The following is a 27,662-nucleotide window of genomic DNA, read 5'->3' on the forward strand; positions in this document are numbered from 1 at the left end:
TGACCCTAGTGATGTGGAAGGAGGAAAAGAATCATTTAAAAATGAAATACAACTCTCCTTTAGAGATGGACAGGAGACTGTTTCTCTCAGCCTGCTGTTCATGGCATGCATTTATTATACTCTGTGTTATTTATTTTCACTCACTAGGAGGAAGGCCCATGGAAGCATGGTGGCTCATTTATAAGGAGATTGTGGAGGCAACAGCTTGTGTAAGTTAAGGCTCTTTGTATGATCACTCAGGATTCCAGAGAGTGCCAGGAGAGGCAGGCATGGGGACAAAGCCTGCCAATTATGTGACAATTCAGTGGGGGAACAGAATCCAAAGACTGTAAAAATCCTGCATTTGCCACATGGACAAATGGGAGAGGGAGGTGGGAGAAGAGGGACTTCAGTTCTAACTCTGCTCCAGCTCGCATTTCCTCATGGCTCTGTTTTCCCCATGTGTAACACAGAGCAAGTGAAACCTCCATTTCTCAGAGAGATGTGGTAAGGATAAATGAGATAAAATGCCAAGATGCCATACATTTTTAATTGCAGCATTGCTTTAGAAATATGAGGCCCTGTTATTATTTGTATTCGTACTACATTAAATTCTTAACTACATGTGTCACCTTTGGGGATTCTCCACAGCTTCTTTTAAATCCTGAGATATAGGAGCGTCGATATGAATGGAAGATACATTTTTTTATTAAAAAAAAAACCCACATATAATTCCTAACTTGTCCTCTGAAAATTCCAAGAAACAATAGCCGACCTAGTAGCAGAGAGAATTGTTAGTGCCTGGCTTGTGGCCTTGACATATTATTTCTCATTAAAAGGAAATCAGGCAGGGCTCCTTGAAGAAATGGCTGGAGCAAGAAATGCATAAGATGAGACTAGGCCATTTTATCATATGAGATAGCAAGGAAGAAATCAAAATCTACTAGGGTTATGTCAAAAGAATATGGGAGTCAGCTTGATGAGTGTTCCACTGACCACAGATGGGACAATTTGACCATTAGTAGAGATAATAACTTCAATGGATTGAAACATACTAGGTACATTTTATTCTATGAGTTCATAATGGTATTAGAAAATTAATTTTCCACCATTAGAGGATGTTAGAGGACCAATTTATTATACTGAAAATAGTAAATAAAGGGAAATAATTGAGCATTTGTCCCTTTTTTCTTATTTGAACTATACCTCAAATAACTAAGTAGTTAATGAGAAAATATATAAAAGTATTCTAGCTAATAAATGGAGAAGCAATGACAAAATTAAAATGTGACTTTGCAATCCCTAATGACCTAATGGATCTAGGCAATGAGCACCAATGGCTACCAAAATTACAAAAGGATAAACAAGATGACATTAGGTGCCTCTGATGGCAGATGAAAGTACCAACTAACCAGTTGTCCTGATTAAAAAGAAAAATTGGAAAACAAGGTATCTAAGAATAAATTTAACTAAGGAGGTGAAAGACCTATATGCTGAAAACTGTAAGAGACATTGATGGAAGAAACAGAAGACATGAATAAATGGAAAGATATTCTGTGTTCATGGATTAGAGTTATTATCATCATTAAAATGTCCACACTATCCAAAGTAATCTATGGGCTCAATGCAATTCCTAACAAAATTCCAAGGGCACAGAATAGAAACACAAAAATAGAACAATTTAAAAATGTTATGAAACTGCAAAAGACTCCAAGTAGCCAAAACTATTTTGAGAAAAACAAAGCTAGAGGCATCACACTCCCTAATTTCAAACTATATTACAAAACTATAGTAGTCAAAACAGTATGGGGTGGGCATAAAAACAGACACATAGATCAGTAGAACAAAATAACCCAGAAATAAATCCACATATATATGGTCAATTAATTCATAACAAAGGAACCAAGAATATACGACGGGGAAAAGACAGTCCCCTCAATAAATGGTGTCAGGGAAACTGGATGGCTGCATGAAAAAGAATGAAACTGGACCACTATATTACAGCATACACAAAAATTAACACAAAATGGATTAAAGACTTGAATGTAAGACCTGAAAGCATAAAACTCCTAGAAGAAAACATAGTTGGTAACCCCTTGACATCAGTCTTTTTTTATGGTGAAAAAATTTATATTTAGATTTATAGCCAGCTGGACTCAGTTTAGATGATCCCAATTTTGTTGGCAACATCCAAACATCATAGTCAGGAGCCAGTCGAACATACGCTTTCTTCTCTCCATCAGGCCTGATCAAGGTGTTAACCTTGGCCACATCAACCTTGACATCAGTCTTACCAATGACTTTTTGATCTGACACCAAAAAGCACAGGCAACAAAAGCAAACATAAACAAGTGGGACTGTATCAAACTAAAAATCTTCTGTGCAACAAAGGAAGCCATCCACAAAATGAAAAAGCAACCTACTGAATGGGAAAAGTAGTTGCAAATCACATATTTGATAAGGGGTAAATATTTAAAACATATAAAGAACTTGTACAACTCAGTAGTGAAAAGGCAAACAGCCCAATTAAAAAACGGGCAGAGGATCTGAATAGACAGTTTTTCAACGAAGACATATAGAAGGCCAACAGGTTCGTGAAAAGATTAGTTCAACATTACTAATCGTCAGGAACATGCAAATCAAAATCACAGTGAGATATCACCTCACACCTGCTAGAATGGCTACTATCAAAACACAAGAAATTACAAGTACTGAAAGAGATGTAAAGGGAACCCTCATGCATTGTTGGTGAGAATGTAAATTGATGTAGCCACTGTGGAACACAGTACGGAGGTTCCTCAAAAATATTACAAATGGAACTATACCATATGACCCAGCAATTTCACTTCTGTTCATTGAAGTGCAATTTCGCCATGTTCATTGCAGCATTATTTACAATAGCCAAGATACGGAAACAACCTAAGCATCTATTAACGGCTGAATGGATGAGAAAGGTTGTGTGTGTGTGTGATATTATTCAGCCATAAAGATATGAAATTTTGCCATTTGCGATAACATGGATTAACCTTGAAGGCATTATTATGTTAAGTAGATAAGTTAGAGAAAGACAAATACACTATGATTTCACTCCTATGTAGAATCTTTAAAAAATAAAATAAAACAAAATTCATGGATACAGACACAGATTGGTTTGTTGCCAGAGGCAGGGGGTGGGAGATGAAAGAAATGGGTGAGGGAAGTAAAGGTACAAACTTCCAGTTATAAAATAAACAAGTATTGGGGATATAATGTATGGCATAGCAACTATGGTTAATGATACTGTATTGCATTTTGTAAATTGTTAAGAGTAGATCTTAAGGGTTCTCATCATAAGAAAACAATTTTGAAACTATGTATGTGATGGATCTCAACTAGACTTGTTGTGATACTTGGATAATATATACAAATATAGAATCATTATGTTGTATATCGGAATCTAATATAATGTATATCAATTACACCTTAATAAAAAATAGTTGATATAGATTTTTAAAAAATCAAACTTGAATGTTAGAAAGACTCAAGATTCCACTCTGAGTTTACAAGAGATCTAGAACAACGCAATATGTTAAAGAGCCTATCAGACTATTGGAAATTCTGTAACAATGCAGCAAACAATGCAATTGGTGCAAAATAAAATACAGAATTAAAAAAAAGGCTAGAGATGGAAGGGAAAACAATAGATTACAGAACTATGAGAAGTCAAAATTGCAAAAGGTGGATCTTATTTGGATTCTGATTCAAACAAAGCACTAATATTTTATGATATTCATAACAATTGAAATGTTGAATGGGCTATTTGAAGATATATTAATAATGAATCATTTAAAAATTATAATGGTTGGCATGTTTTTGAAGTATTTTTTAGAGATACATTGTGAAATATTATGGATAAATAATATGGATAAAATGATGTAATATCTGAGACTTGCTTCAGAAAAACATCAAGAGTAAGGAGGTGGATGAAAGAATGGAAAAACCAGTAATCATCATGACTTGCCAGAAGCTAGATGCATGGGAAAGCATTATAATCTTCCAACTACTTTTTGATATTGGATATTGTTTTGATATTGGTAAGTCTAGTATAATATTTGATTAGCTACTTTATATTAATGCACTAGTTACTTCAATAACTTATTACTATCTTTATTAAGTTAATACTCCACTTGCCAATGAAGCAGACTACTAGGGCCATATCCTGAGCATGTGTAACCTCCTAGGTAATTTAGATACTTATTTACCGTTTCCCTCCTGTCCCATCTACACAATGGGGATTATGAGAGTGTCTCCTTGATAAGGTTATTGAGAGGCTACCCATGACAAAGGAGTTAGCATAGTGCCCTGCACAAAGGGAAAGTCTGATAAACATTGGCTACCAATTACAATGAAAATTTCTAAGTTTGTTGGTTTCTTATTTTGGTAACTTATTATATATAGTTCTTGGAAATCACAAACCTAGTGGTGAAGAAAATACAAGATTCTAGATTTTAATTAATCCCACACAGCTCTCTATGAGTAGGAAAAGATACTAGGTAGGTTGATACTAATCCACAGCTCACAATTCTTCAGAGACTGATAACCAACAGACCCTTCTCTAATGGTAGTGTTTCATCAGTGGGCAAGCCTCTGATTCCCTCAAAGGCACAGCCTGAAGCACAGCATGTGGCTTTCACATCCCCTCCAGCTCTATTTTCTGATTCTCACAGTGCATCCTGTGCCATTTGCAAGTGCTCTCTGGGAACATGAACTAGCCTCTGTCCACCTTTTTCCTCTATCTCAAATGTTCTCCTTGTCCATACATTCCATCACACTTGGCCTTTTCTTTGTCCTTCAGACGCACCTGATTTTTCTTGCTTTTTATGCCAGTGTGATTCTCACATGGCTCCTTCTTGTCACTCAAGCCCCAGCTGAAGTGTCCCCTGCCAAGAAGCCTTCCCTGAATGCCCACCCACAGTTGCTTTTCCTTCACAGTAAATATCACTTATTTTTACTTTCACATTAGCACTTATCACTGCTTGATATTTTCTTGTCCAGTCTGTGTTTATTATGTGGACCCCCCCCACCCCACTAGTATAGAAGGTCCATGAAACAGGACTCTTGGCTACCTTACTGACCACTGCATTTCTCTCTACAAGGATAGTGCTTGGCACATAGTAGGAACTCAATAATGATCGAATTAATGCATGACTAAATTCTAGAGTCAATAAGGAGTTGAAACCGAAACATACCAACAGCGTCAGAGAGTCCATATACCCTCTGGCCATATGCATCTGTCTTATCCCAGATGAAGGTATAGGCCAGGTTGGGAGAGGCCTGGAATGACTTCTGGAAGAGGTGTCCCTCTACAGCTACCATCAGGTGAACCTTGATAAGGTTCAGGGGCACTGTGGACTGGGTCATGGTGATCTTCAACAGAGACTTATAGCCTGCGGTTCTGGAGCTCAGATAGCGAAGCTTCACGTTGGAACCAGGGAGCTCAATTTCTTCATGAAGAACCTGGAGAGTAAACACATGGTAGACATGCTGCATCCAATGAACTCTGGGCAAGTGGGCTGCTTGCAAATCTGAGGTTGCCTGTCTGCTGCCACTCTCACCAAAGCATCATGCCTTATGTGGGGCGCAAGGACCACTTCCTATGACTGAGAGAGAGAGAAAAAAAACGCACAACCAAACTTTATCCTTCACCATGGAGTGAAGGGGCTGAGGTTATGATTTTTGGATTAATAATTATTCCTGGACACTGTTGTGTTTCTTTTTAAAAACCACACTGTTGGCAAAAGATGTAAATAAGAACAGCAGGCTTTATTGCTAGCTGCATGTAAGGAGGCCACAAGAGGCTGTAATTATATGAACCTGCAACTTCCAGTGACAATTGGTATAAAGCAACAGGGAGGCAATAATGTAATATGCCCTCTGTCCTAACACTGATGTAGATCATTAAAGTGCCTCTTATCATGTATCTCTGTGACTAACAGGAATAAAAAGCAATTTGCAGGTGGGTTGCACATATGTATATTGTTTTTATTTTATTAAAAGCTCTGATGACTGCCAAAGTCTTGAATGAGTATCTGAAAACATCTGGAATGTCAAGGAGAGATTCAGTTTTTTCTCCAGTGACACTGTGTTTCTACTTCTGGTCCCTCCCCCTTAATATTAGTTTCTGGCCCACCCAGGGAGTGAGATGCGGTAAGAAGTTGGCCAGGCAGTTTGGGTTAAGGCAATATTGAAGAGTCCTACCCTGGAACCTGCCATTCCTACCTGGGTCTCAGGCACGATGGGATTGTGCCCTGGGGCAGCACTGAAGAAGGTGGACAGGGGGGAGGAGATGATGATAGGATCTGGTCGGACAAAGCCACTGAGGTCACAGCTGGGGATGGAGTTCTCCTCGGTCTTCATCACCAGGGTGTCCATGGCGTAAAAGCTATTCCATGGCAGCCACACGGTGCGCTCCTGGCTCATGAATGGGGCTCGCTCGAAGTGCAGGGTCAAGGAGGCACCCCCATTGGCGATCAGGTCAAACCTAGAGAGGGGGTAAGTGGGCTCACTAAGAGGGATGAACTTACCTTTAGACAGGCAGGGGCTCTGAACTCTGCACCTGACGGCAGAGGGAGGGGCAGAGCGCGCAAGAGAAGGTGGGCTTTGGAGGCAGATGGGCTGAGTTAGAACCCAATCTCTACCACTTACTAGTTGTGTGGCTGTGGGCAAGTTACTAACCCCTCTCTGAGCCCGTATCTTCATCTGTGAATTGAGAAGAATTATACCAACTTCACAGTACAGCTGAGAGAATGAAATGTAATGAGAGCAGAGCAGGGGTCAGCAAACTAGGCCCATGAGCTAAATCCAACCCACCACCTGTTTTGGCAAACAAAAGTTTTATTGGAGTAAATCGAAGCCATGCGGTTTGTTTACTTATCCTCTCCAGCTGATTCTGTGCTACAAAGGCAGAGCTGAGTAGTTGTAACAGAAACCATATAGCATGCAAAGCCTAAAATATTTACTATCTGGCCCTTTGCAGAAAATGTTCCCCTGCCCCTGCTGTAAAGTACTTAGCGTTGTGCTAGGTTAACAGAAGTGTTCAATAAATAGTAGAGTTATAATGATCAATGCTAAGTCATGGGCGGGCCTCATTAAAGCTTTCTTCTCATCTACTTGGACTGTTATATATATTTGTATATATATTTGGCTTCACAGAGCCATAACTTTTGAGATACAACTGACATATAGCATTACTTTTAGGTGTAGTACAACATAATGATGTGATTCTTGTGTATGTTACAAAATCATGGCTACAAAAAAAAGTCTAGTTAACACGTCACTACACAGTTACACTTTTTTTTGTGATGAAAACTTTTAAGATTTATTCTCTTACCAACTTTCAATACGCAATACGTTTTTTTTTTTTTTTTAATTATTTGTGAGAGAGAGAGAAAAAAAGAGCATATGCATGGGGAGCAGCAGGCAGAGGAAGAAGCAGGCTCCTTGCCGAGCAGGGAGCCCAATGTGGGACTCGATCCCAGGACTCTGGGATCATGATCTGAGCTGAAGGCCCTCACTTAACTAGCTGACCCACCCAGGTGCCCTGCAATGCAGTATTATTTACTCTAGTTCCCATGCTGTATATTACATCTCCAGGATTTATTTATTTTATAACTGGGAGCTTACACCTTTTGACCTCTTCACCCATGTTGCCCTGTTTCTGATATTGTTGATAATTGCTTTTAAATCTTATTCCTGTTTGTGCCTCAAGAGCTGGACAAAGGTCTATTACTAGTAAACTAAAACAAAGGTAGTTCTTTCCCAATTAACAGAAAAGAAGGAAGTTAACGGAGAGAAGTCTCCCAATTTTAAGTTTTATTCCACCAGGATCTCTACCAAGATTTCAATTCTTCATGCTTTCTTGCTCATTTCAGAATTTCCAGCAATTAACAGAGTTCCTGGATCAGAGTAACAACTCAGTGAAAATATACAGACCCACTGGTTTCACCCAATTTGGGTAAATACTTTTGGTGGTTTTTGTCTGTTTGTTTACTTTTGGTATTTTTTGCTTACTTTTGTTTACTTTTGGTGTTTTTTTTAACAGACAAAATGCAAGAGAGAGAAGCCTGTGAATACTAAGGCAAATAGCAGAGCATGCATAGTGCAGCAGTTTATTACATTAACTTGTTTGTATATTTATTTTTGGGCATGCATACTGCTGGGAATGGTTTTGTATAGGACACAGAAGAGAGTCAAATGTCTTGAAATGAAATTGGTATGATAGAACCAAATCATCAATGTCTGTGGCACACACTACTATACAACAGATTGTGTGATTCCTCAGAGCATTCACAAATACATCCTGTTACTTCCAGGGCTTTGCAACCTGAACAGGCTGAAGAATCATCAATCCTGGAGGTTGGATAGATGATATGGGAAGTGGGTTTGGGTGGTAATTAGTCAGGAAGCAGCTGAGAGGGATGGGGCAGCATAAGGTAGGGACAGGCAACAGGCCAAGGACTGAGAAATGTCCTCTGTGTTGTCATAGGACTTTGCAGGGCAAGAATACTGGCTTCTAGGAATGAACAAGTTCTGGATACTACACATTCATAGTCCTAGTGCTTTAAAAGAATTAGATTTGGCTGCAGAAATGTATGAGTGAGGGGGTCGGTTAAGCATCCGACTCTTGGTTTCCGCTCAGGTCATGATCTATCTCAGGGTCGGGGCTCCACCCTCAGTGGGGAGTCTGCTTGGGATTCTTTCTCCCCTCTTCCTTTGCCCCTCCCCCCACCTGACTCTCTCTCTCTCTCCCTCTAAAATAATTAAATAAATATTTTTAAAAAAGAAATGTACGAGTGAGATATCAGAAACTTTGTGAATATTGAGATTTTGGTGGAAATCGTCAGATGACTTCTTGGGTTTCAGAGGTGGGAATATGAGAATAGGGTTATTGTGGGCTGGTAAATTTTGAAACTACCTGCAAGGTTACCTTAGGATGTAAGAAAGTAAGGCCAATATCTTCACCAGAGAAAAGCAAGACTCATAGCTCTTAGCCACATGCTATATTCATGATTTTTTATAGAAAAAGTGTTGCATCAGATTTACAGCCACTGTCTTCATTTTCATTTGGAATAGAAGGTAATAGTTCGTGGGCTTTTTGTAGCCTAGGGTGGGTGAGTGATTTCACCGTCCCATAGATTTCTTCTTCTTCTTTAAATTTCAACTCCATGCCCAGTGGATTAAGGAAATAACATAGCTTTCATCTTGGTGGGGGCTGCACGGGTGCATGTTTCCAATCAGAAGATAATAGGAAAAGGTTTCCTCCTTCACACAGCAGGGTGACAGCTAAATGTATTTAATTAGACTTCTCTGATTACATCCCACCCCCTCAAAACAGGCACGAAAACAACACAGCTCCTAAAGCCACAGATGAAAGCAGAAGGGGTTCACCACAGGACACTATGTCATGTGGATCCTTGTCACCCTGCACTGCCTTTGATTTAAAATAGGAGTGAGTTTCCAAGAGCCACTTTGCCTTTTTCTTTCTAGAATCTGCCCTCCCCCAGCTCCAACCCCAACACATGCACACCCACAGAAAAGCATTTACCTGACTTGGAAAGAAGGAAAATGATGGTTGTCAGCAGCCCTAGGTAGTCTGGCCCTTCTATTTGTTTTTCATTTTGGATACCATGCCATAAAGCAAAAAATATATTTGGGGGATCCTTACTAGGGCTCTGGCCTGGTGGGTACTGCAGTCCACAAGCGGAAGCCACATGGTTCCAGGCCAATAGCCCCATCTGTCTCTCTGCACCCTCGGTCCTGTGTAGGTAGAGCTCACCACGGTACTTACGTGCCATCTTGGCGGGTAATGGTGTAGCCGTATTTTGGGTACTTGACAAAAGACACGTTCACTCCAACCAGAGGAGTCCCATCTGTAGTTACTACTTGGCCTCGAATGAGAGAAACCAAGCTAAGAGAAAAAGAAACACAAGTCTTGAGACAAAGACACGAAGACAAGGAGACCAGGGGGTGTGTCAAGTTCTCCTCCCATATTGCCACTGTCCCCACCCATCCTCTTCTGGTCACTAAGGTAAGAAGATTTTCGACATTTATTTCTGGCTTTGCATGATCACACCCCATGGGGAGGTCTTAATGCTTGCTTTCCTTGAGGAGCAGAACTGGTGACATGTTGGAGTGAAATCCATGGGCAGCATCTCCAGTCACTTGGCTGGGCAATGGGGTCTCCTGTGCACATTCCCTCTACCCTTGGCCTTGCTCCATTTCTTGACATCATTTGGCTTTTGTTTGGCCTGAGCTCCAGGCTGCCCCTCATCACTCATACTTGTGCCTTAGTCTGGCATAGAGAGTATTATACTCGGGTGAGAGCTTCCCCATCTGGCTACTCATTTCCTTTTTTGGCTTTGGAGAAAGGCAATGTTACTCTTCTCCTCCAGGCTGGGATGTCAGAGGGAATGGAGGGAAGCACATAGAAGTATTTTTGTTTTTGTTTTTGTTTGTTTGTTTGCTTTTGTTTTGTTTCTATGAGGTTGGGACATATACATACATTGTTTTTTGCTGCCCTCTAAGAGCAAAATTTCTCACAATCTGTGACAACATGAGGAAAAGAGAATATTGGAGATATTTTTTTCTGGTAGAACTATCTTAGATTCTGGATTCCACGTAACTGTATTTCTCTTATATCAAATTCCTGCCATCTTGATGGAGCAAGGATGGGGGTGGTTGAAATCCCACTCCACTTATTTCCACTGTCAACCTGAGCTCTCCTCTCTCCAGATCACAATAACTAGAAGTTTCTTGAGAATGCCAGTGTCTGACGAGCAACTTCTGCAAAATCTCACAAAGTAAGAGAGAAGCCGCAACAGTCCTCTCAAAAACCACAGAGGGAGCAGACATATGCTTCTTCTTCCCTAAATTTTCTGATTTCACAGAGAAATGGGTTAATGAGAACTTCCATTTGTGCACTTAGCCCCCAGCCTACCAGGCAGGTCAGCAGCTGTATTGTTAGCCTTCAAGCCACTGGGTATTTGGCAAAGCCAGAGAGGTTCTCAGGTTTCCAGCTTCCTGGACATATTCCCAATTTCTGGACTAGGTAATCAAGCTACCTGTTCTTTGCCAGAATCTTGTCCAAGTCTGCTCGATCTCTGGAATGCACATACTTCTGCCGTCTCAGGTGACCTACAAACTGGAGAGATGTTTTCTCCGGGCACCTCTCTTTTTATTAGCAATACCCCCAACTGTTCAACTTCAACCCTTTGATGATCTTGGGAGAGTTTAGACTGTTCCGCTGACAGCTCTAATTGTCTGCTACTGGCTGCCTAACAAATGCATTCCATTTTTAGGTGGTTCCAACTATAATCCTAGAGTCTCTTGAAAGTGGAAAACTAAATTATGAAAATAATTCTTTTGTTCAATTCCATTTCCTTATCTTAGCGCAGACTAAGATTTCTTTCATGCCTTCTGAGACACTATTTTAAAATCGATGTGTGTTGATGACCACAAGGTACAAAGCATTTGTGATGAGAAAACAAAATTGGGAGCATGTCCCACACTGGGTTTTTTTTCCCCTCCTTTTTTATGTAATTGTTATTTCTTTTAAATAATTCCTATAGCATAAGACTTTGCAAAGCATCACAGGAATAAAAGGGGCCTGGTTGCCTAGGCTTCCTACCGTCTATTTTCCTAATTCTTCATTGTTGCTGGCTTCATATCGTTTCTAGGCAGACAATTCACAGAAAAGACTCAGCTAAGACATGCTATCAGTTCATTTCTATTTATGATTATTGATGTGTAACAATTATCACATTATCTAGATAGTGAGATCTGCTCTATAAATTATAGTGGTGGAGTCAAGGCATTTTAGTGATTTTTGTATGCCATTATCTCGGGGAAATGCCTTCTTAGAAGTCTTGAATTAACTTCTTTTTTACTCCTAGATTTCCCCTTCATTTTTCTGTCAGAGGATAATGCACTAAAATTCACATGCTTGGTGAACTTCAACCTATGTCTTGGAGTAACATTTTTTATTTCTGAATTATGTATCTATGCCAACACACTGGAGCTGGGCTCACTTAGGTGGTGCTATCTATTGCAACTTTCAAAGCTCCAGAGAAGCTTTCTCTAAAGCTTTTTTTTTTTGTCCAGATCTCTGGGGCTGGTATAATCCACCCAATATTCTGGAGTCCCTGCCTCCTCTTCTGCATCTTGGCTGTAGCTCGTGGTTCCTTCTGGAAGTGGTAACTTTGATGAAGAGGATAAGATTGAATTTAAAGGGACCAAAAGGAGAATATCAGGAAATTACTAGATTTGGGGTAGAAAAAGTGAAATGTTAATAGGAAGCTGAACAGAGCACAGGCCTTTGAAAGATGCATTTATAGTATGAGGAAATTGCATGCAAGCTATACTGAAATGCTTCCAGCCTGGTGCAAGGGCCATTCACGACTCTCTGGCAACAGGAATAATGTTCATAATTAAAGGGAAACATACCTATAGTATCTCTGTTGCAGAACTAGGATTTGACAAGCAAATACTTTTGTGATCAAAGATTTTTATATTAAAGTAATAATATAGCTGTGTGAGTATACTCTATAACATTATTCTAATTTTATCAATCAAGAAAATGAAGTTTCTGAGGTTGAATTACTTGCCTAATGTGACACAGGCTAGGGGGGTGTCAGGGCTGAAATAGAAGAGGGCCGAGATTATTTTTTTTTCTGTTTTATTTTTAGTAAAACGAGAATAGGAGAGAGGCTAAAGCTGGTGGCCCGAAGTGACCATGTTAAAAGCCTTCATATTCAAAGAGCTGCCAGGAATTGGAGCTGCACAACTTTCCAGAGAATACCTAGGGGCTGTGGAATTAATCAGCTATACCATTACCTCCCACATCCCATCCCACCTTCACCAGACTTTCCCAAGGAAGAGGAGCAGTGTCTGAGTCATGGCCTGATGATGTTTCCTCCTCAGAGTCTAATGTAGGGGGGCATCAAGAGAATCATTTATAAAGCTAGGGTCTCCCTAAGAAGTGAAGTCTTATATTTCCTTTGCTGGCTGGAAGCCTGCATGAGCAGCAAGCTTCCTGACTTGCTTCTGGCCTCCTCCCCCCACCCCAGAACTAAGTGAGGACAAAGAGAAGTAAGAGAAGGATGGCATGAGGAGGGTGGTTAGAGGGACCAGGAGGCCAGGGACACCCCACTCAAGGTCAAGTCTCCTGGAGGTTTTATGAAAGAGGACCCAACCAGCAGCTCTTATTTCCTCACAAGAAGGAGCACAGAGATGAGGCACATCCCCAGGAAGACCACATCTGCCACCCTCACATCTGCGACACTCTCAACATCTGAACCCAGACCCACCGAGAGAGATCTGTGATATGCAGGCAGACATAAGAAGACTCCCACCCCTCTATCCTTCCTTTCACCCCAGAATCAGAAACAGTGCCTAGAAGGGAGAAGGGGATGGGATGCCTCAAAGCCAACTCCTCCTGCCCTTCTCTCCACGGGTACAGTTCTAATTTATTCTGGGAGGAAGGGAAGGGCCAAGCTGAGTATAAAATAAACCCAGAATTTGCCCCAGAATTGCTTCAAATTAGCAACTGAGAGCAAATCTAAACTCAAGAGAAACGCTGTCATTTTGGTAAAATGCCTCAGCCTGACATATTGGCCAAAGTAGGCCCACAACAGGTCCAATTAATGGCGTTGCTGTAAGGGCTAGAGATGGTCTACATAAAGTTTCTGGCTCATCGTACGTAGGTGCTCAATAAATTCTAATTAATGTTATTAAGTTAATAGCTGTTTTCAAAAATACTCTATTGAATGAAATATTTCAGTGATGATCAGACAAAAGGCACTATCGGTGGTATTTTATAAAGAGATATAAAATAATAACAATACCAAATAATAGATTATAAAAGTGATCTAAGAATCAGACAATCAAAAGATGTCTCCAGCAGATTCTGGGTTGAAGGTGGCCAAATCCCACAGAGAGGAAAGGGGCCCTCTGTGAACCAGAGAGAGGAGCTGCCCTCATGGCGTAGTTTTGAGGCCAATTGGGCCCACAGAAAAACCAGGAGCACTCCCTCCTGCTCTGCCAGGAAGGAAACCGGCCACGCTGGCAGCCTGTATGGACAGAAGGGTGCCCACCTGCTATTGAAGGGGTTGTCTCCAGGGATGATGTGGGTGCTGTCTTTGCCTGCCAGGAGCTTGATGCGGTCGTAGAAGGACTTCACTGCAGGCGAGTCTGTCTGGCCCTGCTGAATGATGTCCAGGGGGTCCCGGGACCCTCGGCAGAGCAGGCTGTTCTGACAGGCCGACTGCAGGCAGCAGTCAGGGTCCAGACAATCCACCAGGCCATCTGGAAGGGCAGAGGCAAGCCAGGGTCAGTGCATTTCATGGCACAAAGCTGCTGAGAGATTCCTTTGTCAGGAATATCGTCAGCTCTTTCCAAGGCCTTGAAATGGCAGGTCTCACACAACAGGCCTAATTTAATTCCAGTACGTATGCATAGACAATAAAATGAGAGGGAATAATTGAAAATGTAGATGAAAGATTATCCCCAGGTAGTAGATTAGTGTATGTCTTTCCTCTTTCTTTATTAGACTTTTCTAGGATTTCTTTTTCTTTTCTTTTCTTTTTTTTTTTTAGATTTTATTTATTTATTGAGACACACACACACACACACACACACAGAGAGAGAGGCAGAGACATAAGCAGAGGGAGAAGCAGGCTTCCTGTGGGGAGCCAGATGTGGGACTTGATCCCAGGACCCTGAAATCATGCCCTGAGCCTAAGGCAGACGCTCAACCACTGAGCCACCCAGGTGTCCGGGATTTCTGCTTTTTTTGTTGTGAGCAAGTATTATTTGAGTGGTTGGAAACAAAAACAACCTTTTTTGTTTTTGAACAGCACAGCACAAAAAATTATCCATAGCCAGTTCTTGGGGGCCTGTGCTAATGGGTGCACAAATAATCAAAATGCGTGGTATTCCCTAAGTCTTGATTTAATGGAGAAAAATGTTCCAGCCCCACTCCCTCTCAGGCAGGGAGGGTATTGCTGATCAGTTTGACAAGTGGGTGGGGTGAAATCTACATTTTTCAGGAAATGTGGAGAAATGGTTTTGGCTAGAGTACCCAGAAATTAAGCTATCAGTTCACCCAGCTGCTCCTGGTGGTACCTTGCCACACACCTGTAGCACTTTCAACGTCCTGATTTACTCGCCTAGATCCTTGCCTCTCCACGTCCCTTTCCTGGGCTGACTCCTATCATTCATATAACATTCAACAAATATTTGAGTGCCATCCATATTCTGGAAATGAAACATGGAACAAAGAACGAAGAATGATGGTATTTGTTCTTAAGGAGCTGACAGTACAGTGGGGGGGAAATAGATTTGATTCATCCTCTAAGACCCAGACTAGCTATGGCTGCCTCTTCTAGGAAGCCTTCCTGGTGATGCCTTTTGCTAGGTTAGGGTATCCCTGCTCTGTGTATCCCCGAATCAGAGTTTCTTAGAGAATGGTTCTGCATCAAAATCCCATGGGGAGAATCGAGGGTCCGCCCCAGAACTTCCCAAGGGAGAGCCTCCAGAAGCAGGTCCTGGCATCTGCCTGTTACACATGCTTCTCAGGTGATTTTAATGCACAATAAATTTTAGAAACCCTTGTTAATGCCAACTTCCTTGTGCTAGAATTAATTATCTCTGTGTGTTTGCCTTCCTGTCTGGAGAGTGAGCTCTATGAAGAGAATAACAGTGTCTTATTCATTTCTATACTCACATCTTAGTGCCAATCACAGAACTGGGTATTCAACAAAGGTTTGTTGAATGTATAAATGACTGTTTCCCCTTCTTCACATGTGCGTTAGGGGTGAGCATGTGAATGTTTCGGCCAGTCTTTGCTTCTTGGAATTCCCTACTAGAATGGATTAGTTGGCCAACCCTTATTCACTCTGTTGGGAATTGACTGAACACACAGTAGTAGAGAGAAAAGCTTGGAGAATAACTTGCTTGCACCTCCCAGATTTGATAGCAAGGTACTTTGGGGCCATAATTAACATCATAGAAACATGTACTCAAACCCTGGGCTGTGACTTGACAAACACTTGTACTGGAACACTGAATCAGGGGCCTGCCTGCGTGCTTTAAATTTACTACAATGTAATTTTTTGGCATTACTCTTTTCGTTTGGTTCTGCTAATGAAATTGAAATATGTAATTTCACCGAAGTTCCACTGTAATTTAGCAATTAATGTACAATTATTTTAATGCATTACTTTCTTTTTAGCAAACAAACAAATTAGGAGGTTGTGTGTTTTGCTTGGCTTTAAATTACTAAAACTAGCCTCTCATTTTCCACATGGGCAAATGTTGCTACTGTGCCTCGTAACACATTTAGATTTACGGAATTTCCTAGAAATACAGACACAGGAGGGTGAGCAGCCACACACACTTTAAATTTAGAGACTTTCCGAGTCAAAGCTCTGAACACCTCTGCCTGACGTGCTGACTGAATCAGGTACTCCCCAGAGGCTCACAAATCTCAGACCCAAGAAGCAGGGCCAGAGAATTGTACCTCAGCAGCAGGATGATGCTAGGGCATGGTCTCAGATCTATGTTCAGATTGTACAGTGGATCCCAGGGCCCCTGGCAGAATAAGAAAAAGAAAAGGAGAAAAAAAACCCCGCATAGCATTCCGCCTTTAACGTCACCTTCTGTGGACTGCCTTCACCAGACAGAAGGAATCTACTGTGGAATGCCTGCGTTGGATTTAAAATTATCCCACTGAGATCTGTTGGCGGTGCTTCATCCAGCAGATGCAGAAACTCCTCAGGTGAGAAGAAACACATCGCTATTAGCACCATAGTTTTCCTTAAGGCCGCTGGCCTCTTCTCATTAGAAGTTCCATCTGTCTCTGGTGGCCTTTCCCTCTGGGATGCTGGGAGCATCCCCTACCCCCCCTTCCGATTTACCACCCCTTCCATATAACCAGCTTGAGAACCTCATTGGGCTCAAATAGTAACTTAGGACAGTTTTCCTATTAAGCACTCAACACATCCCCCCCCCCCACCCCTGCTAGTCTGCCACTCATTCTGGACTTGCGACTTCTTCAAAAGTGTGGGCCTCAAATTTTTCCCACTGTTTTGTCGATTCTAGGGCTTTTTATTTAAGGGCCTGTCTGGCAGGAGATGTCCTATAAACACATCAGCAATAGCAGATGGCAAGTGCTAAAAAAGGGGGGAAAAGGATAGAAATGATTTCTTCCTACATATTTACATTTACCTGCTCCAAGACGGTGCATTTGGGGTTCTATCGGTTATTAAGTGTGAGCATACGTTATGTCTGTAATGACCTCATCATGTTGCGTGATTATGGGCTGCTGCTGCTGAACACTTACCGACGACACCGTGAACTTTAAATTGGCACTCCAATCTCCCAGTGGCCTGTCAGTCATGAGAGCCGCATCTTTATGCCAGCAAGCCCCTCGCATGGAGTCTGACATGGCAATCTTCAGTAAATTACCCTGTCACTGACAATCTTGCAGTTATCTCGCAAACAATCAAGCAGGCAATCAAACTGTTCTGAATTGCCAGTTCAGGACCTGAGAGGCTGCCGGCGTCTCTATTCAACAGGGGCGCGAGAGCAGCACAGCCCTCCCGTGACACTGGACGATTTCTTTCTTTATTTATCCACCTACTTGTTTGTCTGGTGGGCTTTCTCCCAGTGAGGGTGGTGACAGGGGTGTGCAGAGCCCATGATAAGGGCCCGGTTCTGACTCAGCGTTTGGGGAAAGTGACCCAGGCCTTCCGGCCCCTGCCCCACAACTGTGTTGTGCATGTGTTTCACGTGTCATCATTTACTTCACTCAGTGAGATGGGACCACGGAGAATTATCTAGGTGCTTTCTGTTAGAACACAGGCTAAACCACAGCTCTGGCTACATGCCACATGCATCTGTCATATGCTAGTTGTAATGGCCATTTCAGAGAAATATGGATGTGAGAAACTTTCTGGGAATCATGTGAGGCATTCTTTTTATTACTTTTGATAAAAAAAATCAGAGAGAATCTTTTGTAACAGGTCTAGCAACATGAAGCAGAAATCAGGGTGATGCTAAATTGAATCTTTTTTTTTTTAAGATTTTATTTATTTTTTCATGAGAGACATACAGAGAGAGGCAGAGATATAGGCAGAGGGAGAAGCAGGCTCCATGCAGGGAGCCTGATGTGGGACTCAAGGATCACGACCTGGGCCAAAGGCAGGCGCTAAACCGCTGAGCCACCCAGGTGTCCCTAAATTGAATCTTTTGAATTAGAATTCCTAAGATAAAATTTTAGCCAGAAAGTCTACTGTGTCAGAGGCAAGAGCCTGGCCTCTGGAATCAGATAGATGTGGGTTTGAGGCTCATCTCTTCTAGTCCCTGGCTGTGTAAGCTTAGAAAGATAACCAACCTTGCTGAACTTCAGTTTCTTTGCTTTTAAAAACTGAATTATAATAGTGCATATATCATAGGGTTATGTGATGATGAATAAATGAATTGATGTGTCTGGCATAGTATGTGTTCAATGAACCATAGGTGTTACTATAACCAGGAAATCTGGAAAGTTTTCAACTTTTTCAGTTTATAAGAACCAGATATGGATATCATCAATGAAATCCCCTATTTGAGTCATTCACTGGTATGTGCTATGGGTAGGTTGAATCTTGACAAGAACATAATGTTTCCACATAGTGATAAGTTAATTGACAGTAATAATAAATGATATAGGTTGAACAAGATTTATACATATTCTTGATTTAAATCCTCACAGCAACCCCACAAAGCAGAATATAACCCTTAAGCTGTACACTCTGGATCAGGGTGTCTGGGTTTGAATCTCAGATCAGGTGCTACCCACCTGCTGACCCTGGGCAATTAACTGCTCTGCATCTCAGTTTCCTCATGTACAAAATGAAGATGATGATGACGATGACATTAGAAAGTGCTGTTTGGAGGATTGAAGCAGTTATTACATGTATAGCACTTGGAATCGTGCCAGTGAACACTCAGTTAACTATGTGTTATGCCCATTATCACGCCATCACCCACCTTATAGAGTTGGAAACTGAGGCTCAGAGAAGCTAAGTAAGTTATCCAAGTGGCTAAGCAGCGGCTCTGGATAAAAAGTAGGAAAAGGCAATCAGTGAGATCATTACCCTCTGTCTTCTTCATTACCAGAAGGAGGAGACATTCCTTTCCCAAAGGGAGTCTACAGACAGTCTACAGACAGGGCAGTGGACACCCATCGACTGGGGAAGTATGGGTGGTCGTGAGATTTAATTACTTCTGCAGGCCTGTCTACATCTACAGCTGGGAAAGAATCAGGCTGGTTGAAACAAGCTTCTAAAAGTGAATCAGCATGAGAGACAAGATGCCTGGGAATTCATTCCCTGCAATGCAGGCTACTGAGGACCACACTATTTACCTGTGAGATTCAAACCCCCCATTCAGCTGTTTACCATCGGCACAAAGTGGCACTTGCCTTCTGGGCTGGCTACAAGTTTGTGCCAGCTGTTTCCAGCCCTGTCAGTTCACTCTGTTGGATTTTTAAAGGAGCTCCTAAATAGGCAAAAGATATAACCTCAAAGCCTTAACTGAACACATACCAGTGAAGCTATGCTCAGTGGGGAGGAGGCCATGGGTCAATGGAAAGGCTGCAGAGAGCCACAGCAGATACTGGATATTTCAGAGTTGCCTGGAACATGTACATCTTTTCTGCTTGGGAAAGGCTAAGTCTGCACATCACTCTTACAGGGAAGAGAGGTCTCTAGGAATGAGAGGGTATTTATTTCATTCATCTCATTTATTGTCCTCTTTGATCTTTGTAAACTGAGCAGCTTATGGAGAATCTGGATGGAAGCATTTTGTTCAATTTTGGTGCCTTTTATTCCCTGTAGCTTGGTATGCAAGCGATTCCCTTTATAACCTGCATGAACTCTCCGGCTTTCTTGGGTATTAAAGGCTTCAGAGAAACATCTAAATTTACTTTTCTTAGTTTCATTTTGTGACAGGGTGGCACAAATCGACTCCAATAATTCACTTCAGGTGCCATGGATGGCTCTGCTAGTGTCCGCAAGCAGGACCTGACTGAGAACTGGTCAGCATCTCAGATTTTAAAAATGAGCTCCATTCTTTCCAATCATGGTTTGATGAGAGGCATCACCAACCACCAAATATACCTTCCCTATTCATCTGGCCAAGAGGATGGTTAAAACTAGGAAGAGTACACATGGTTCCATTTATGGGATGTTCAAGAACAGGCAAAGTTAATAAATTATGACAGAAAGTTAGAAATTGTAGTTGCATTAATGGGGAGATACTGGCTGGGAAAGAATACAGGGGAACTTTCTGGGTGCTGGGAATGTTCTAGATCTTCATCTTATTCACCTATCTATACACACCTCCAGGTATGTATTTAAGATTGTGCAATTTATGTACTTGCTAACAGATGGACTTTAGGTAAGATACCAACCTCTCTGTGTTCTGTCCTCCTTATTTACAAAGTGGGCATGATGATGCTATCTCACAGGAGCAATGAGAGGGCTAAGATAATCCACTCTAGGTATAAGAACAGCTGTGAGCATCTAGTAACATAATACATGCTTCTGGATCTTTTTACTTCTTTTCTTGGCATCATAAAAGTTTGTTTAGCATACAGAGTGAGGCACTTGCCCAGTTCTCATTTCCCCAAGTAAAACAGAGGGAATCCAGGTGGTAGACCCCACAAACCCTAGGGCCACTCTTGTGATCAGTTAATGATGGGGAAGTAGAAAATTAATAAAGAGTGGAGAAATGGGAGAAGAAAACAAGCTGGAGCAAGAAGGAAGAAGACTGTGCTCTTTGCTCTTTGTGTTGGAAATTAAGGAGTGGTGGAGGCTGGCTGGCAAAGGCCAAGGGCACCTGAAGGCCAGGCACATCAACAGATTCTTGAATAAGGAGAAATATGGCAACCCTAGGATTCTTTGAGTGATGGGAATTATTTTAAGGTGAGCTCTTTCAGGACCATGTCTAAAACGTGTGGAGTCCCTAGCAAATATCTTTTTTGGCACGCCCTGTCTGTATGAGCAATCTGAGCTACCTGAATTGACACCAGCACCATTCTCATGCTGGTCTCACATGATCTTGCAAAATACTCCTCCAGCCAGCAGGAGCAATTTACTTGCCAATATGTCCACTGGAATTAAGGTCGGGCACTAGGCCCTAAGATACCTCACAAAAGCAAGTCCCCAAATGTCTCTGAAAATCTGGTCAAACTTACATGCATGGGGATGGGGTGAGGGATGGTAGAGGGTCCTACAATGGAGAAATAGGGGCCAGAGCTCAGGCAGGTCCTAGTCTGGGCTGGTGTGTTCCTGCCAGGTAGCATTGCTGACCCTGGCTAGTCCCTGCCACTGGAGGAGCACTTAGAAAATTTCAAGGAGAAGGGGAGCACTCCAAAGCTCAAGGATTCACTTACCCAGAGTAGCCCTGGATTCTTGGTCCAGTTAGACAAATAGCAAAAGAATACAGGCTTTAGAGTCAGAATGGCTAAAATCTGTTCTCTCATTCATTAGCTTTGTATACTTGGCAAGTGACTGACCCCCTGTGACTCAGTTTTCCCAGCCATAGAATGGACTTAATAGCACCTACTTCACCAAAGAGCATGAAGATGCTATGGGACAGTGCATATGAAATGAGATGGTGAAGGTATTGCACTGAATACACAGCAAGAGCTCAACCAATGGAGGCTATTCTTCATAATATTGTCTGCTCTCCACCAGGGAAGGCCTTGTTCCATTTGCATTTTACCCAATGTCTGCTGACAAGTTGGAAGGGAGGGATAATTGAAAGTATTCTGGCTTGATGTAACTAAAAAGTGAAAGGAGCAGGCAAGGCTGACTTGATTTAACCTGGCAATATGAGATTAGTTCTTCATTGCCTCTGTTAGGTCTCCCGCATTGCCAACCTTTTAAAGCAATAGATTGGCTGACAGGGTGCTCATTTGGAAGGTTTCACCTGCCATCAATACCCTAGCTGCCTGATGGACCATCGTTATGCAGGCATCCCCTCCCTCCTAACCAGAGCAACCGCCATTCTTAAATATTGCAAGAAGTAAAATCGTATTTGTGCTCCTTCTGGAAGGCCTGTTGGAAGCTTTGCTCTCGCTTCGTGCCAACTCTTTTTTGACAGTGATTTCCAAGGCCAGAGATACTTGCTCCAAACACCTTTGGCTTTTCTTATGACTCAGCAATGGAAGATCAATCATGTCTGACCAGAGACCTGGCAGAGTGGAGGCCCCACTGAGCTGTTTTTCTGGGTTTCCTACTGTTCAGGATGGATGTGGGAAAGACAGTGAAGGCTGCTTAGGAAAACCCAGGACACAGTCTAGTAAGACCACTTCTTATCAGGATTCTGACTCACCCTGAAGCCACTGGGGCATCTGGTCAACCCAACACGTATGGGGGTCGGGGGGGAGGGTTGGTAGGAATTCCATGACAATGAGCTTGCAGTGTGTGTCCATTTTTTTTTGAGTTTATTAAAACTAAGCAAATGGAAAAAAAAAAGCCCCAAACAAATATCATCAATAAAAACCTTTAAAACTAATGCTAAAATCTAACCATCACTGGAATCACCTGGAACCTTGCTAAAATAAAGATTCTCTGGTCCTACTGTGTTCGGCATTTCTGACAAGTTTCCAGGTGATGCTGCCGCTGTTTTGAGCACTGTAGTGCCGGAAGTCAGGCACTAAACCTCTGTTGGTCAAGGTGCGCTCCCTGACCTCCTGCCCTAGAACCTCCTCAGTGATTGTAAAATGCTATTCTTGCTGTCACCCAGGCCTACTGAATTTCTGGGTGTGGAAACTGAGAATGTGCATTAAAAAAAAATTATTTATTTATTTTGAGAGAGAGAGAAAGAGAGAGAACCTGAATGTAAGCACAAGGAGTAGGAGAGAGAAAAACCTCAAACCAGCTCTCTGCTGAGCATGGAGCCCAACGCGGATGCAGGACCCTGATATCATGACCTGAGCAGAAACTAAGAGTGGAACACTTAACTGATTGAGCCACCCAGGTGCCCCAAGAATGTGTATTTTAAAGAAGATTCCCAGGTAATTCTTTTGCCTACTAAAGCTCAAAGACCTCTGCTCTGAATTATTGAAAACGCTCCTCAGATATCCATAGCAGTCCATCTCACTCTGAGAGACTAAAGGAGTTTTCCTGAACTATGTCTCCAGGGGGATGTTAATAGGAGTTCCCTAAAACATAGAAGTGGAGGTGGCACTGAAGGATCTGTGGTCAAAAACAACTTGAGAGATGTTGGTTGAACACTTAAACTAGTTTTTAAATAGGATTTCTCAGGGCCTTTGATGTGTGAATATGCATTATTAATCTTTAATGTTGCAATGGAGCATGCAGCACTTCCTGACCAGGACCCCTTTTGACCCAGAGCACCTCTCCACAACAGTCTAGTGCAATACAGGTTGGGAAGTACTTCATGAGAATGGAGCTCTAGGCTTGGGAGTTCTGTCCTTGGAAGGATCAGCTATACCTTCATCGACTTAATACTCACAAGTGGTAGCCCTATGCTTGATTGACCTTCTCATAAAACGCATGCTTTGGAGTGGTTAAATGCAACACAAACCACATCATCACTACCAGCATATCAGCTCAAAGCCCTTGTCCCTGGCCTCCCAAAGCCAGCATATCTCAGCATAGAGACCCTTTGTTACAGGTCACACATCTCGGGAGTTGGTAGGATGATGAAGCATTAACGGTAATCATGTTTAATCAGAGCAAATGGATGGCATTTATGAAAAGCTTACTATAGGTGCCTGGGTGGCTCAGTTGGTTAAGCATCTGCCTTTGTCACGATCCCAGAGTCCTGGGATGCAGCCCCGTGTGTCCAGGCTTCCTGCCTAGCAGGGAGCCTGCTTCTCCCTCTCCCTCTGCAACTCTCTCTGCTTGTGCTCTCTCGCTCTATCAAAAAAACAAAACAAAACAAAAAAAAAACAAAAAAAAAAAACCCACCAAAACCAAAACACAAAACAAAAACAACAAAACCCAAAAAACTTACTACATGTCAGGCACTGTGCTAAGTGCTTTACCTGCATTCCTTTGTTAAATCACCACCAGAATTCCAGGGATCATTAGCACCGTTGTTTACAGGTGAGGAATTGGAGATTTAGAAAGAGAGGAAATAACTTGCCTGAGACCAGACAGCTTCTACATGTTGGGCTGTGTTTTGACTGAGTTCACTGTACCCTGAAGCCAAATCCTATATGAAGCTGCCCTGTAAAGTCTGTTACAATAGAACATTCTGAACGGCCAACACACAGGAGCCGCTGTGCCTGCTGCCATGACACAGTAGTGCTTGCACTAAGCTCTTTCACCTAAGGCAGGACTATGTCAAACAGAAGAAGAACAATTAAATACACAGAGTGTTTGCGCCAGCCCTCTGCCCCAGCTCCTACTTCTGACAGGAGGACCACTATAGGGCTGTTTCTCAGTCAGCCGCTGAAGCTCCTCTGTGTTTTTGCAGCCTGCACCTTGTACCCTTGTATCCAGTCATCATCCCCTATACTCATAAGAACACTTTGAGATAGCTTCTATGATCTCTGTTTTGCAGGTGAAGAAACTGAGGCTCAAAGAGGTTAAGAGCCTTGTTCACAGTCACACAGCTAGTGAATGATGGAGGAGTGAGTCACCATTCAGCTGTCTACCTCCAAAACCTACACTTGGCTTCTATCCTCAATTCTTCACAGGAGAGGAGGCTGTGAGTAGTCCTGGCTATATAGAGGTGCCTGTGAATAGTGTAGGACGTGGGAGAGGAAATGCTGAGGCTTCAGAAAACATCTCCATTCCCTAGTTGCTGTTCTTTCTCTCAACCTCTTTCTGTCCCCCCCCCGCCCCCCCACTTCTGCTGCTTCTCCTCAACCCGGACAGAGCCTCCAGGAATAATGATCTCACTTGATGAGAGTTTGCCCACCTCGGACATTCCCTGACAGGCCTCTCTGGCACAGCCTCACCCTTGTTAGCCTAGGGCCATGTTTTTTATACCTGAGGGATTTCTCTCCTGGCTGCTGCCGTCTCCCCGCTGTTCTGTTACAAAAACTACTGGCAAGAGAGAGCAAAGGTCTCTGATCTCAGCCCCCAATGTTCCCAAATGCTCACCCTCTGCCTGCTGTTCCTGGCCCCTCTCCTGTGCCCCTCATCAACCTCCCTTTCAGAGAGCCCACTGACAGGTCAGACAGAAGCCAGCCCAGCAGGGGGTGGCGGACTGGTGGGGTGCCAGACAGTGACCTGCTGGGCCCCTCAGAAAGGAAAGGGCTGTCACCACCGACATCTCCAAGCAACAAAGCGGAACGGTTACTTTCCACCTGAGGAGAGACCTTGTCTCCTGGGGGGAGGTGGGAGGACTGGCCCCTGAGCTGAGAGAATTAGCAGAGGGCATGATGCCTGTCCTCCTGGTGTATAAAGAAGCACCCCAGGCTGCCAAGTGGGAGAAAGGACCAGACTCAACTATCATGCAAGCTTCCGGTTGGATTAGGAAAATGAGAAGTACTAATTCCTAAACATGGCTCTTCCCATGTTTCAGGTATTGTGCTTAGCACTCTGTAGAGATCACCTCATTTCATCTTCACATCCGCTCTATGGTGTAGGGACTAGGAGCCAGTTTTGGACTACCAATCAACATCACAGGATCTGGAGGTTTGCAACATACTGGCTGTGTGGCCTTGGGCTAATTAGCTTACCTCTCTGAGCCTCAGTTTTCTCATCCATAAAGTGGAAATGATAATAATACTAGTTTAATAGGGACTTTGTGAAGGATTAAACAAGCCTTGTGCAAAACCATCTGTTTACTCTGGCTTTACAGATGGAGAGCCCTTTGACAAGGTTGGGCAGCTGTTCATGAGTGGCAGAGCTGGGATTTGCACACAGCTGGCCCAGCCTCAGATTTGCTGATCTCTCTTACCACTCTGTGCCTTATGAGGCTGGCCATGGTTTGAGAGATCCGGCTTCACTCAATGTGATTCTCAGCAGCCCCTGCCTTTCCTCTTGTCTCAGAGAAGGACTATAGAGCCTGCATACCTACTGCCACCAACCCAAAGGAAGTCCATGTACAGGGTGAGCCAAGTTGACAACAGAGATGAAGAGCAGTATAACCGTGTGTTCACCTCCTACTGGAAAGAAATAGCATATCTTACATTTGGATTTTCTTTGCATTAATAAAATGGTATGAATGGTATATCGTGATTTGGGTGTCATTGTATGGATATGTTTTTTTAATCCTAAAATGAAAATGTATTCATACTAAAATAATGTACTGAGTAAAAGACAACTGCTTTCTATCCTAGAGACTTCTCATTAAAACTTTTATTCATTCAATTCATTGAATAATGAGTTGACCAAGATAGAGAGGGACCCTGCAGTTAGGAATCTAGATTCTAGAGGGGAAACAGACAATTAGCAAAGAAATGTATGACTTTGAGAAAGTGATAGTGTTCTAAAGAAAAGTAAGGCAGAGTAAAGGCTGGGAGAGTGATGGAGGAGGGGGGTTGCTGCTTTAGATGGAGGCAGGGTAGGGAAGCCTTCCCAGAAGTGACATTTGGGGAGAAACCTGAATGAGATGAGGAAACAAGTTGTGGAAACCTCTGGAGAAAGAACATTCGGGGCAGAGGGAACAGCAGGTGCAAAGGCCCAGGGTGGGAAAGTATCTTGAGAGTAGGAACAACAAGTTGGTGAATGTTGGGATGGATGATGGAGATGAGTAGAGGAAGATGTAAGTGCTGAGTGGAAGGAAGAGCCCACTAATGCAGAGCAATAGAAGCCATGGTTGTGACCTGGATGCCATTCTATGGGAGATGTAATGCCCAGGGAAGGTTTGCACAGGGGCATCATATGATCTGACTTTTATTTTTTTTATTTTTATTTTTTTTGACCTGACTTATAAAGGGATTCTTCTCCTTTTTTCAGGCAGCCAGGGAGATGATGGTCATACAGATTGAGCCTGCCTACCAAAAGCAGTCAATCATCTTTTAAAATAAGAAGAAGGGCTTGGAGAAACTGGCCAGGAGAAGGTCCCACAATACTATAAAACAAGGAAGCCAACCGAGAGCAACTATTTGGACAAGAAATACCTCTTTACTGATCATGCATCCATCAGAGGGTGGATCTGTCTGATGTGGTGACCAAGATGAAGATGCAGAGGACCACTGTCACCGACTGGGACTACCTCCCCTACATCTGAAAGTATAACCAATTCAAGAAATGCCACTAGAACATGTCTGTGCCCCATCCACCTGCTTATGGGATGTCCAGATTGGTGACACTGTCCCACTGGGTGAGTGCTAACCCTTGAGCAACACTGTGCACTTCAACATGCTCCAGATCACCAAGGCCACCAGCACCAAGAAGCAATTCCAGAAGTTCTGAGATGAGACATCTGCCCACACGCCAAAGAAAACAGTTATTTTTCCAGTCATGGGCCCAGCTAAAAAAATAAACATAAAAATAAAAGGATTCTTCTGATTGTTTTGTATAGAATAGTCTAGAAGCTAGAGACCCAGTGGTCCAGCCCAGTGCAATTGGATGCATGATTGGGTGGAGATGGAAGGATATTAAGAAACCATGGTCTTAATGGTTAGGGAAAAAATGCATGGCACCAACTTTGGGTGTGAGGGGGAATGG

The 27,662-nt window shown here is 42.7% G+C and overlaps 1 protein-coding gene and 1 pseudogene across 10 annotated transcripts in view; one reads left to right on the top strand and one right to left on the bottom strand.

Moving 5' to 3' along the window:
- TENM2 (teneurin transmembrane protein 2) overlaps nucleotides 1-27,662 on the bottom strand; it is a 1,512,848-nt gene that overhangs the window by 65,575 nt on the left and 1,419,611 nt on the right. For all 10 annotated transcript variants that reach the window (XM_049109164.1, XM_049109163.1, XM_025435138.3 and 7 more), the window contains 4 exons: nucleotides 14,109-14,319; nucleotides 9,806-9,925; nucleotides 6,238-6,499; nucleotides 5,208-5,475 (listed from right to left, as the gene is read on the bottom strand). In XM_049109164.1, coding sequence (XP_048965121.1) covers nucleotides 5,208-5,475; nucleotides 6,238-6,499; nucleotides 9,806-9,925; nucleotides 14,109-14,319 — 861 coding nt within the window. The remainder of the gene's footprint in view (nucleotides 1-5,207; nucleotides 5,476-6,237; nucleotides 6,500-9,805; nucleotides 9,926-14,108; nucleotides 14,320-27,662) is intronic.
- LOC112651829 (40S ribosomal protein S11-like) lies at nucleotides 26,961-27,453 on the top strand (annotated as a pseudogene).

The sequence above is a fragment of the Canis lupus genome, chromosome 4, assembly GCF_003254725.2.
Source record: "Canis lupus dingo isolate Sandy chromosome 4, ASM325472v2, whole genome shotgun sequence".
Taxonomy (NCBI): Eukaryota; Metazoa; Chordata; class Mammalia; order Carnivora; family Canidae; genus Canis; species Canis lupus.